Source organism: Schistocerca serialis, chromosome 2 (genome assembly GCF_023864345.2).
Source record: "Schistocerca serialis cubense isolate TAMUIC-IGC-003099 chromosome 2, iqSchSeri2.2, whole genome shotgun sequence".
Classification (NCBI taxonomy): domain Eukaryota; kingdom Metazoa; phylum Arthropoda; class Insecta; order Orthoptera; family Acrididae; genus Schistocerca; species Schistocerca serialis.
Genome location: NC_064639.1, coordinates 1,052,740,647 through 1,052,754,490, shown reverse-complemented (window position 1 = coordinate 1,052,754,490; position 13,844 = coordinate 1,052,740,647). Strand labels below are relative to the sequence as shown.

General features: G+C 42.8%; 1 protein-coding gene across 1 annotated transcript in view; it reads left to right on the top strand.

The window, feature by feature from the left end:
- The window catches only part of LOC126458500 (centrosomal protein of 78 kDa-like), a 94,774-nt gene that overhangs the window by 34,161 nt on the left and 46,769 nt on the right, over positions 1-13,844 (top strand). The window contains 1 exon segment of the mRNA XM_050095594.1: positions 8,418-8,592. Coding sequence (XP_049951551.1) covers positions 8,418-8,592 — 175 coding nt within the window.

Below are 13,844 nucleotides of genomic sequence, written 5' to 3'. Positions count from 1 at the left end.
CCCGAGGGGTCGGAGGGTGGGTGCCCAAACGTGGACATAGTTGATTTTGGTGACGACGTACCTCCTGGTCCCCCGCCAGCAAGGTATAGAGCCGGCGGTCGTTGCAGCGCCGGACCACTGCCAGTATCCAATGTGGATTACGACCAAACCCACATGCCCAGACCGACATACCCGGTGGAAAGCAGAGTACCCCGTTTTGCGAAGACTTACGAGAACCAGGCTGGAGGAGGTGCAGCAGAGTCCTAGGTTGGTGCCCGTGGAGGAGCTCTACGGGGCTGCGTTCTCCTATCGGTGTGGTCCGGTATGCTGTCAGGAAAAACGTCAATGCCTCCTCCGCAGGAAATTCGTGCACATACTTTTTCATCTGCATCTTAAATGTGTGCACCATGAGATCGGCTTCCCCACTAGATTGTGGATGAAAGGGGGGGAGAGCAATTGTGCCGAATACCGAAGCACCTACAAAAATCCTGGAAGGTCTGCGAAATAAACTGAGATCCATTGTCTGATACCATTGTGACTGGCAGACCTTCCACAGAAAAGATTTTTGCGAGTACCTGGATTACAACTACAGAAGTGGTAGACGAGCAGCAAACCACATATGGGAATCGGAAATAAGCATCAATGACAATGAGCCAAAAGCCCTGGAGAAACGGGCCCGCAAAATCTATGTGAACACGTTCCCATACCTCGGTTGCAGGCGGCCATGAAGAGAACGCTGACTTGGGAGATGCCTGTTGGCTCGCACACTGGGAACAAGCGGCCACCAAGTGCTCAATTTCTCTGTCAATACCAGGCCAGTACACATGTCTGCGAGCCAAGGTTTTAGTACGGGAAACACCCCAGTGCCCCTCATGTAATAACGTGAGGACCTCCCTTCACAAACTTGCAGGAACAACCACGCGAGGAGTTGTATCATCGGTAGCCAGAAGGAGAACTCCTTCCAAGACTGAGAGGCGGTCTCGTAGAACAAAATAATTACGAAGAGGGTCCGAGGCCCGGCCTGGAGTTTGAGACGACCACCCCTGCTGAACGAGGCAAACTACTTGCCGGAGAACCGGGTCAGCTGCCGTTTCCCTGGCGACTCTAGAGCTAGTGATCGGGAAGCCATCAACCGCTTGGCAGGACGCCACATCTAAATGAAAACACATAACCTCCTCCCAATCGAACTTAGGATCCGGGCCCACCGGAAGACGGGAAAGAGCGTCGGCAATGGCATGCTGTCCGGTAGGGCGAAAATGAATGTCATAATGGTACTTAGAGAGGAACAAGGCCCAACGCTGCAGTCTGTGGGCCGCCCTATCCAGAATCTGAGAGGCGGGGCCAAATAACGATATTCATGGCTTATGGTCAGTGATTAACTGAAACTTCATGATACAAGAAAGGGTGAAACAGCGTAGACAATGGCCAAAGCCTCTTTTTCCACCTGGGAGTAATGGGCCTGCGCGGGACTAAGAGTTTTAGATGCAAACGCCAGTGGCTGCTCGGAGCCATCCGCCCCCACCCCATACTGCGAAGCATCTGTAGCCAGAACCAAAGGCTTATGGGGGACAAAAGTAGCCAAACAAGGCACTGACGTGAGGGGCCCTTCAACGAGGTGAACGCTCGCTCACATGCAGGCGACCAATCAAAAGGAACACCCTTGCGCAGAAGGCAGTACAGGGGGCGGGCTATGGGGGAAGCCCTGGGAATGATCCGGTGGTAATAGGCAATCTTGCCTAAAAAAGCTTGTAACTCCTTCAGCGAAGCAGGCCGCGGAAGGTCGATGATACCTTGGACCAAACTTCCTAACGGCTGGATGCCGTGCCCAGAGACGGTGTAGCCCACATTCTCAATGGACGGTTGGAAGAAGTTCAACTTAGGCAGGTTGCAACGCAGGCCCATGGACCTGAATTTGAGAAAGAGGGTTCAAAGGTTGTGCAAGTGTTTCTTCGTGCTGCGGCCTGTGACAATTATATTGTCCAAGTAATTGATACAATGAGGGATTGTCGACGTGACATGCTCAAGATAACGCTGACATATCGCCGGGGAACTGGATATTCCGAAGGCCAACCGCTGGTATTGGTAAAGGCCAAACGACGTGTTGACGACCGCCAGCCGTTTGGAGTCCTCATCAAGTGGTATCTGATGATAAGCCTCCGGAAGATCGATTTTCGAAAAATATTGGCCTCCCGCCACGGCGGAGAACAATTAATCAGAACGAGGCAAGGGATAGGTGTCCACCATCAATTGGGAATTAATGGTGGCCTTGAAATCGCCACAAAGAAATAATTTTCCAGAGGGTTTCCTGACAATAACGAGGGGCGAAGCCCACTCACTAGAAGAAATGGGAAGAACGACCCCGAGGGCTGTCAGCCGGTCTAGCTCTGCTTTGATCCGAGGGCGGAGAGCCAAGGGGATCTGCCTCACACGTAGAAAACGCGGGCGAGCCAACGTCTTTAACGTCAAGTGAGCTTCGAAGTCTGGAACACGCCCCAGGACCTCCTCAAAGACATCCTTAAAGTCAGAGGTCAAAGATTCCAATGATTGATAGGGAACGTCTTCGGAGACCAACTGTACGGTGTCTGCGATAGAAAAACCGAAAGCTTGAAAGGCATACAATCCAAAAAGGTTAGCGGAGCTCGCATCTCTGACAACAATAAAAGTAAGAGGCCGAGTGACTGATTTGTAAGTAAAGTCGGTAGTGAATTGACCCAGGAGGGGAATGAACTGTTTACCATAACCGCGTAGACGACGGTAAACTGGCGCCAACAGGGGCGACCCAAGGTCGGAGTACGTTTGTGCATCCAACAAGGAAACTGCCACACCCGTATCTACTTGCAGTTTTAATCAGCGCGACCGAACCGACACCTCGATAAAGAACCTCGATAAAGAGTTTGTGTGCCGATGCATCGGGAGCCTGGCCTGATGAAACATCCTGTATGTCAATGTCCATGTCCTCTGTACCTGCTTCCTTCGATTCTTTTGAGGCTGAGTGGCAAACTTTAGCAATTTGTCCTTTTTTATTACATTTGCGACAAACGGCTCAAAGCTGGGGGCACTCTGACCGATCATGATGTATAAAGCACAACGCACAGGACAGTAACAGGGGCCGCCGCAACTCTATACGCGCCGTGCGGGAGCGGCCGTAATGGCCGGATTGTACTGCTCGCACGTTGTCCACCCCGGATGCAGTGGACGCGGCCGCGCCAACCTGAACCGCCGCGACGTCGCACCACACTTCCAACTGTTGACCGGTGTGAGAGACTTCATACGATTGAGCAATGGACAGGACTTCCTCAAGGGAAGGGTCTTCCAACTGCAGGGCCCATTGCCGGACCTCCCTATCAGGGGCCGAACGAACAATGACGTCTCGCACCATAACGTGGGCATACGACTCTCGCGACTGCTCCTTGACAAAATGACACTTGCGACTAAGACCGTGCAGGGTAGCGGCCCACGCCCGGTAAGACTGATGGGGCTGTTTCTTGCATTGATACTACTCGACCCTAGCCGCCACAACATGCATGCGGCGGCGATAATATGAAGACACCAATGAACACAATGCGTCAAAAGACAAGAACGAGGGTTCCTGCAACGGCGCTAGCTGCCGCAAAACTTGATACATCGAGGGAGATATCCAAGACAAGAAAAGAGCGCGACATACCTCCGCATCAGCAACATGAAACGCCTGGAAATGCTGCCGAGGGTGATGTTCATATGTGTCCCAATCCTCCGCCGTCTCGTCTTATGGGGAAAGGGAGGAGGGAACGGCACTGGAGCAGACTACGTGGAGAGCAACGCCGGAAGCACATGTTTCATGGTTGCCATGAGCTCCGTCTGCTGCTCAACCAAAACCCGCACTAAATCCTCCATACCATGGATAAGCTACGAAACCGGAACAATGATGCAACACGCGAAAGAACGACCCTACTCGCCGCCAACTGTGTAGCAACATGATTCACATTTCCTTCGCACTTCACATAGAGTAGACCGGGAACTGTCTGCTCGGCATGCCCAATGTTAACTGACTGGGCACGGCCTGTGCTGCCTGAGTTGTTGTTGTTGTTGTTGTTGTTGTTGTTGTTGTTCCACCGGCAGAGGGCGCGGCCGAATTCTCGCGTGCCCTCTGGTGGACGGGACTTTACTTGCGGCAACGACTGTCCGTGACGCACCGTGCCAATGTGCACCTCCCGCAATCTTTCTGGTGGCTACTGTAGATTCTGTTTTGGTATTACAAGAGGAGAATCTTGCTTACCTGCAAGGACTATTACCTGTAATGACCACTCGAGCTTCTGACAGAGTAACTGAAGCCAAACAGTTCTGCAGAAACAGTGTAGTTTACTGCCAGAAATACATTGCCTGGAAAAAAAGGTGAAGCACCCAGAAGACCAGGAGAGATGTCAATGTAACTTCATACAGACAGGCACCATCAGCAGGTATTTAAATGATTAAAATGGCAGTTCTCTGTGACAGGTAGAATGACCACCAGTGTGTATTAGTATTTGTGTGTGTGTGTGTGTGTGTGTGTGTGTCTGTGTGTGTGTGTGTGTGTGTTTTATTACCACAGCTGGCAGGGTATATGTGCGGTATTAACAACGTCAGATGTTGAGTGATCACTGTGGAGGACACTGAGATACATATGCTCATGTGAGACAGCATTATCAGGACCGGACAGTTTGAAATGAGCTTCATTGTGGGTTTCCATCTGTCTGGTTGGTCGAATCATGTAATATCCAGATTTTTGGGGCATTTGAATGCGATAGTGGCCCAATGTCATGGACTCCACTGGAACATTAGGGCATACATACTCATCGCCGCTGTTGTGACCCACATATCTAACCACAACAAGGGAAGATCACCATATTGTGCACTAAACATACTGTAAGCGTCTTCACATCAGTGCCTGTCATACGAGAATAAGTAATGGACTCACTGCACCATTGCGTGTCATTCTGGACCATTGTTCGGAGACCAGCAGCAAACGGACTGGGGAAGTACCATTCCATACATAGACAGCCATTAACACCACAACAGAAATGGCTACAGTTGGAGTGATACTGTGGCCAGGAAATGGACTGCTAATGAATGGTGTCATGTTACGTTCAGCATTGAGTCACATTTTCGCACTACCTTTGGAAATGGAAATGCTGTGTGGCTAGGGCCTCCTGCATCCTCATGTGGTGTCTCTTAGTGACAGCATCATGGTGGCATTTTTCCGTAGGACAATGTTCACTTACATGACACATATGTCTGTGAACTGTCTGCATGATGATGAAGTTCTACCATAGCCAGCAAGATTCTCAGATTGGTCCCAATACAACATGTGTGAAACTAGCTCAGATGTCACCTCCATCCCAGTGCTGGTATCCAGGATATCAAAAACCAATTACTAAAGGTGTGGGCAAGCTTACCTTAGGAGAGGATACAAAAATTTAATGACAACCTTCCCAACCAAAACAGTTTGCACTTCCAGGCCACAGGGGCTGCAACACCATACCAATAACTGGGCTTGTACTGCCAAGTTCTTTATAAATTTGACTTCCTGTTGTTAACACTGAAATAACATCAGATACCCCCTCAACCTGTGAAGTATTGTTTTATGTCCTCCTCTCCTTCTGGTGCTTCACTGTAATTTATGTGGTCCATACTCTCTACCTGCTTGATCTTGAACAATAAATTTTCAAAATTTTGGACTGCTGAAGAATGCAATTCCATTTTTATGAAATTAATTTCTAATAATTCAACTAAGGGAATGAATCCTGTCCACATAATCATGAATCCTGCTACTACATCATGTTGTGTCATATCATGTATCTTATATTTTATGGCCAAATATTGTATTTGGCACACCTCTGCTAGTATTTTTATATCTTCTGCAATATGTCATAAGGAAGTAATTTTTCTCTTCATGAATCTTCATTCCTTTCTTTTTTTTGCTACATTTGTGCCCTTTCTTGTCTTCCATTTATGCTGGCGTGTCCCTATCACCCTCCGTCTCATAGTTTCTCTCTGCTCTATAGGTCACACTTTTTTCTCTGCTGTCCACATCCTCCATATTTGGTTTAGCAGCTTAGTAAACAGAGATTTCTGTGCTCATGACTGTCCTCCATTAGGTACTTCACCTTAATACTTTTCTTATGATAAAGTCATTAAGAAAGCCGAGCTGCAAAATAAAGACAGTTGCAGCTGAAACAGCTACTAGCAAAACAAGATACTGCAACTTGAACAAAGTCGCAAAAAAAATCAGGTTATGCACACTTATTTTCCAATTATGTATTACATTTTGTGGAGAACCTAATCTCAGTGTTAAATGACAACTGGGTTCGGTTGTCCTGTGCCCCCTCAGGATGCCTAGTTATACCACTAGATAATGACCTAGGGGACCGAACCTGGTAGTGGTTTAAAATAAAACGAGAAATGCAACTGGTGCTGACATTCCTTTTTTCAAAACCATTACCACAGCTGAAGAATCATCTCCAAGATGTTCCACATTCTGGACAAGAAGTTTCGATTATGTGTTACAGCAAAATTCTCTATTAGGATTGAAAGATGTAGTGCAATAGATGCTGACAATTTGCTGTGAGCTGGATGTAAAACCAGTAGTCAATGATTTATCTCACCATGGTGGTCAGATGTTAACAATAAAATATGATGACCTATCAGGCACAGATCACAGAATCAAAACAATGACTCGATGACAACAGGTGTTTTTTTTTGAGAAATTACAAGAGGTGTTCAGGGGAGAAATTTAAAAATCAGGTTGAATAGATGTGAAATTTAACCGTTTAACATATTACAACAGCACTTGGTGTCTAGCTTTCTCCTAAAGAAAACTAGGATAAAACTGGACAGAAACAAGCACAAGGGATCTGTAACTCTTGAGATTAAAATTTCTTTGTGTTTGGAGAGGAGAGCTCTACCTAATTCAGATGCCGAGCTGTAGTCAGGAGTTGAAACTCCATTACCATCAGTACTGTAAAATTTCCAAGCCTGATACTAAAAAAAATAGTACTTTTCGTTGGTGAAACAGGCATAGGATTGAAGAGTTTAAACTTAGCCCTACCAGACATAGCTGAGATGGTAGTTAGAGAAGTCTATATGTAACAATCTCTCTCAATCTCACAAAGGTGCATATTATAGGATTTTGAACAAATAAACATGACCTGTTAGCCCCAGAAGTAAACATTAATGGCCATACATGAAACAAAGCACACTGTGTAAAATCCCTTAGGGAGCAGATGGATAACTAATTGAAATGGAGTCAACCCACAGATAAGATAATCAAGATGATCATTCAGTACGTTTCATGCTTAAAAGCATCTCTCTTTGTGTTTACGTACAGACAAGAGTATTCACTCATTTTGCGTATTTTCCCTTCTTGTCTTGTGGATTACCTTCTGGGGCAGTGACCCTATAGTAAGTAATGTGTTTATTCAGCAAAAGTGTGTAAAGGCGGTAACCATGCAGTTAAACCTACATAGTCAGATTGGAACATGTGATTCTATTTTGGAAAATACTTTTTTATTCACAAATATCTTGATTGCATTGTATGAATTTACAATAATTTACAGGTTCCAGTTCTTATGAATCATCAACAAAAATAAAAACACAGAAAAGTCAAATTGCAAACTTACTATTAAATTTTAAAAAATTAAGAAAGTGCAAGAGAAAAATAAAAATGTACCCAGTGTTCTGTTACAAAAATATCACATCGAAAGTCACTTAATGCCCATCTTGGTCATTTGACATCAATTGTTGTGCCTGCCCATCCACCATAATGATAAAATGTAACAGTCATGTTCGTAGAGAACGCATAACCACACTTGGCTTACACATGCCGAAAGTATAATATAAAAACAAATTTTAAGTTTAAATATTATAATGTAATGATTGTTTTTCATTTCTTTTAAATAAAACATTTTATAAGCACAATGCAGGAACCTAACTTTGTGTAGTATTTGTGAAAATGTTCTAGATTATTATGTTGTTGGTGAACACACACTTCCGAAGTTTGAAGTTTGCAGTGAAATTTTTGCAAATGTTGGGCAATAAGTGTGTATTTTCAACTAGTAAAAATGTGCACCTGGACGAAAAATTAAAGAAAAATCACAAACATAATGTAGTTTGTGTACAGATGTAATTATTCTATTTTTCTTAATTTCAAATTTGTAACAAATTTTTTTATTTCAATTTAATTTAATGCTTTAAATGACTCAACGTATCAGTTACATTAATAATCAGTAACAGCTAAGCTCATTGACTTCCTAAGTGATAGTTGGCACTAATTTATTTAAAATAAATATCTTCCATTTTTGTGTAATTGAGCTACTAGCCCTTCTCTAAAGACCCATTGCTTTTTGGATGTTAAATTCTAACCTTGCTTTTGATTGCCTGGTATTGTCATATACAGCTTTTTGTAATCCATCTGTTTTGTTTAGTATCAACAACTGGAGAGATATTCAGAAACGTGGAAAGAGGCTCTACGATATCGTATTGTTGATGTTGACAGAATGCCTGGAATCAGACGTGTCAGTATCAACAATAACACACATTTGGGTGATGCAGGACTTATGTATTTAGTAGAGTGCCTTAAAGATGACCTCTGGCTCAAAGGTAAGTTTTATTCTCCACAGAGATTTAATAATAATAATAATAATAATAAATAAAAAGAGGGAAGAAATGATTCTTTTCATTTCAGAAGCAGTGACCTATCGACAGAATAATTTTTTAACACTGGTAACAATAGAGATATAGACATAGTGATCAAATTACTTGCACCTTTAGTTTTAAAAACACCAGACATTTACAAAAAGATTCTTCACCATGAGTGGTAAAGAGCAGCCACTCAAGCGAAATTTTCATCATTACGAAAGAACAATGAGGCACTGTGGTTAATTATGTGCTTATAGAAATAAGGAGCCGTAGGGACTGTGTCAGATAAGCCATCTGAATGTTGGAAACAATCATAACGGTGGAAAATATAGGACAAGGTTTGTTCAGCTACATTTGTGAGCCACTGCTTTATCTGGAAATGGGCTCTTGAGTGATGAGCAGAGTTTGTAGAATAGAAGTAAAGGACTATTTATAATTCATTTTACACAAGAATTTCAGAGAACACATGTGCACCCCCCCCCCCCCCCCCCCCCCACCCCACCCCCCCACCCCTCCACCCCACACCTGGAAATGAACAGTGCTTCTAGTTTTCATGTAATAGTTGTGTAAATGATTAATATAGTAACAATTTACCCAACTTTTGAGTGTAAGTTGATTGTTTCAATCAGGGCTCCTTAAGACAAAATATAACTGACAGAAAGGGTACAGAAAGTTCAAAGACTAAAAATAGTACATAAAGTTAATAGGATAAAAAGGGTACAGAAAGTTCAAAGAATGCTGGTGTGGATGATGCAATATCAGAGATCTTGTCACACCCTGAATGCATGGCAATGAATACCAGTGCTTGTGGAAAATCAGGTAATGAATTGGTGGGTTCACCAGCCAAGGCCTGCACAGTACATACATTGTGACACAATGTAAAGTGCTCCATACACACAGTGACTTCACTATTGAGGTACAGGGGCAGGCATTGTTGGCAAAAAGTGATTAACAAGTTGTGAATGGTAAAGCAAACCATCAAAGTCCTATTAACATGTCTTCATATTAGACACTGTCCTGAGAATCATGGACTACCTCTTCAGCTAGAGGACCGATCAGTTTGCAGTGCTTATGGCATACCAATACTGTAGTCCAGTGCATGTAAGAAGGTGGCAGAATGGGGCAATACACAATGCCAAGGAGAAGTGTCTGGCTGTAGCACGTGCTTAATGATATTTTAGGTATGGTGACAGTATTTAACCACTGCAGTGTTCCTTACGGCAGGCATAAAGCAAATAGTACAAGTATTATGTTAAGCAGTGACAATTTCTGAAGCATAGGATACCGGGCATATAAATTTCTCAAGGAAGAATCAGAAGCAGGAACAGTAAGTTGTTGTGGCAGTCACCCTAACATTTACAGTTACCAAGGTTGCCAACAGCTGAAGTATGTATCGTGGAACAGAGACAGAGAGTGCACTGGTGATGCTGCAAAGTATTCTTATCCTCTAAGCAGAATACATCATTTAGTCACCGTCTAACTGGCACACCACAATGCCATAGGGGGTTGACTAATTTATTTGCAGTCAAGAGTTCAGCTGTAGAATTATTTGTGGACTTTCTACTTTAGGTGACAATTCCATGAATATGGTATAGATTTAAAAATATGAGATGTCAGAACTCTTCCTTGAGGTAGAGCATAAATTTTAGCTAATATCAGAATGAAACTTCCTGGCAGATTAAAACTGTGTGCCGGACCGAGACTCAAACTCGGGACCTTTGCCTTTCGCGTGCAAGTGCTTTACCAACTGAGCTACCCAAGCACGACTCACGCTCCGTCCTCACAGCTTCACTTCTGCCAGTACTTTGTCTCCTACCTTCCAAACTTTACAGAAGCTCTCCTGCGAACCTTGCAGAACTAGCACTTGTGAAAGAAAGGATATTGCGGAGACATGGCTTAGCCACAGCCTGGGGGATGTTTCCAGAATGACATTTTCACTCTGCAGCGGAGTGTGTGCTGATATGAAACTTCCTGGTAGATTAAAACTGTGTGCCGGACCAAGACTCGAACTCGGGACCTTTTCTGGAAACATCCCCCAGGCTGTGGCTAAGCCATGTCTCCGCAATATCCTTTCTTTCACAAGTGCTAGTTCTGCAGGGTTCGCAGGAGAGCTTCTGTAAAGTTTGGAAGGTAGGAGACGAGGTACTGGCAGAAGTAAAGCTGTGAGGACGGGGCGTGAGTCTTGCTTCGGTAGCTCAGTTGGTAGTGCACTTGCCCATGAAAGGCAAAGGTCCCAAGTTCGAGTCTCGGTCCGGCACACAGTTTTAATCTGCCAGGAAATTTCATATCAGCACACACTCTGCTGCAGAGTGAAAATCACATTCAATATCAGAATGGCTGGCTCTTTCCCTTTTTTATGTCAGTAGTTACCTAGCCATATGCATCTATGAAACAAATTTCATTATTCTTATTTTGCTGCTGCACTTGGTAATGGTCAACAGATCCAAGTTTTAAATATCTTTTATTTTTGTATCTTTGGATAGAAAATTATTTTACCTTATGACTATTACTGTTATTTTACACATTCAGAAGAAAGATTTTGTTAGGTTTATGGGTGCTAATAACCTCAGTATTGAGCTTCCTAAACTCACACCACCACCACCAACAACAACAAGCAATAGTGAAATAAATAATGTCTGCACTTAATGGCAAATTTGATGTCCTAAAACAAAAATCAGTTTCAGTTGAACACAGTACAAGGACTGTTCAAAAAGTATCCACCTATGAGTTATAAAATAAATCTTTCTTCAGATACAATTGTTTGGCTCTAGTCTCCTTCAAACTAGTACCATTCAGCTTCTACACACCTCTCCTAATGCTTCTCCCATTTCTGGAAGCATTGCTGGAAAGCCTCTTTTGGTACGGTATACAGCTGTTCTGTCAAATTCTGCATAATGTCTTCCATTGTTATGAAATCTTGTCCCTATCAGAGTCTTTTTCAGTTTAGGAAAAAGCCAAAAGTAACTCTGTAACTGGATAACAGGGAGGCTGGCAAACCACAGCCATGTTGTGTTTGGTTAAGAAATTCTGAATTAATTGACATTGGAGTCAAAATGGACAGTCAGCATCACATTCACATTGCTGTAGACCTGCTTCGCTTGTTTGGGTCTCGGGCATGATAGATGCTTCCATTGCAATGACTGGAACTTTGTTTCTGGGTTGTACACATAAACCCAGGTTTCATCACCAGTGATCACTGAGTTAAGAAAATTGGGATTGCTGTTCACAGTAACCTGCATGTTCTGTTTGATCCTCAAACAAAGTTCTTCTGCTCTGTTGTTTTCAACTTTGGCACAAATTTTGCTAAGGTCCTAAAAGTTTCATTAAAATGGAATGAATGGCTTCAGTACAAATTTTAACCTCATTTGCAAGTTCTCTGATAATGATTCATCTACCCTGCGAGCTTAAAACAAAACATGATTCAGTAACATTGTTCTGCTTTTTCTGTCACACAACATAAAATTCGACGACTACCACTTACACCTGTTCTCTTGTCAATGGCTAGACAATGACTGACTGTTTCTACATTGTGAAAAAAATTAGGCATAAGCATCCCAAGACTGTTGTTGGTTTCGACAATAAAAAAATAAGATTGGATACTTTTTGAACAGCCCTCATGCGGCACAAAAAGTAATTTCAGCATAGAGTTTCCTGTAACCTGATACAAAGTATTCAGCAACCTCCCATTAGACATAAATACATTAAGAATACCTGTAGTTCAAAAGCAAATGGAAAATGTACCTTTTTGCAACCCCTGAAATTACCTCGTTATTTATGGTCAAGGATGGAAGATCAATGTTAGCTGCACAACAGGTGGCAGTATTTATTGTAAATTGTGAAAACAATCTCTTTTCTTATGGCACCTAGGTAACTTTTTATATCATGAATATCAGTGTGACTTCAAATATCTGCAGCTGGTAGTAAGGAAATAACAGCCATAATTTGATATGAAAGAGAAAACAACTAACTTTTTTCATAATACTGTCTTTTGTGCTGGTTTGTTCTGCACTTCACACAGCTTGAGTTATCACAGATATGCCATAGTAGTTTAATAATAGCTTATTGTTAGTGCAGTTCTAACAGTCACTTCTAATTGTTATGGGTACTTAGGTCCATCTATAACACAGGAGAGACACCGTCAGACTTCCAGAAATGTATCATTGTTCCTATACCAAAGAAGGCAGCAGCTACAAAATGCGAACAGTACTGAACTCTAAGCCTAATATCACATGCATCAAAAATTGTCATAAAAATAGTTCTGAAGAGAATTGAAGAGAAGGTGGAGGATATGCTGAGTGAAGATCAGTTTGGCTTCAGAAGGGGGTTGGGAACAAGAGAGGCGATTCTGGCACTGAGACTCGTTATCGAAAAGCAATTACAGAAAATAAACCAACTTATATTGCCTTTGTAGACATGGAAAAGGCATTTGATAACGTTATCTGGCAATAGATGTTCAGAGTGCTAAGGAAAAGTGGAATAAAGTACAAAGACATCAGTGTGATAGTCAGCTTCTATAAGAATGAGGTGGCAGTGATTAGGAACTATCACCATGAACAAGAAGCAAATATTAGAAAAGGGGTAAGGCAAGGATGTGCTCTCTCTCCTCTTATATTCAATGCTTACATCCAGGAAGCTATAGACCAAGTTAGAGAAACTACTGAGGTGGGGATCAAAATTAATGGGCAGAAGATAGACGTGCTATGTTATGAAGATGATATTGCTATAGTCCCAGAGACAAAAGAAGATCTAGAGGAAGTCCTCAGAACAATGGAAAAAATTCTATGCAATCAGTATGAAATAAGAATAAACAAGAAAAATACTAAAGTGATGGTATGCAGTACAGGAGCAGAATATGATCCTTTGAGAATGAGAATTGGAAGAGAGGAGCTGGAAGTGATAGAGGAATTTACTTACCTGGGAAGAAAAATCACAAGAGATGGTAGAAGCCAGAAAGAAATTGCAACCAAAATACAAAAGGCCAAAATTGCATTTAATCGGAGAGGGAACTTACTCACCAGCAACAACATCAGTCTGAAAATAAGGAAACATATCATGAAAGGTTTCGTTTGGAGTGTGGCCCTATACAGATGTGAAACTTGGGTGATTGGAAGAGAAAGGAGAAGACGGCTAGAGGCCCTGGAGATGTGGTGCTATAGAAGGATGATGAAGATCAGCTGGAGAGATAAAGTAACAAATGAAGGGGTGCTTAGAAG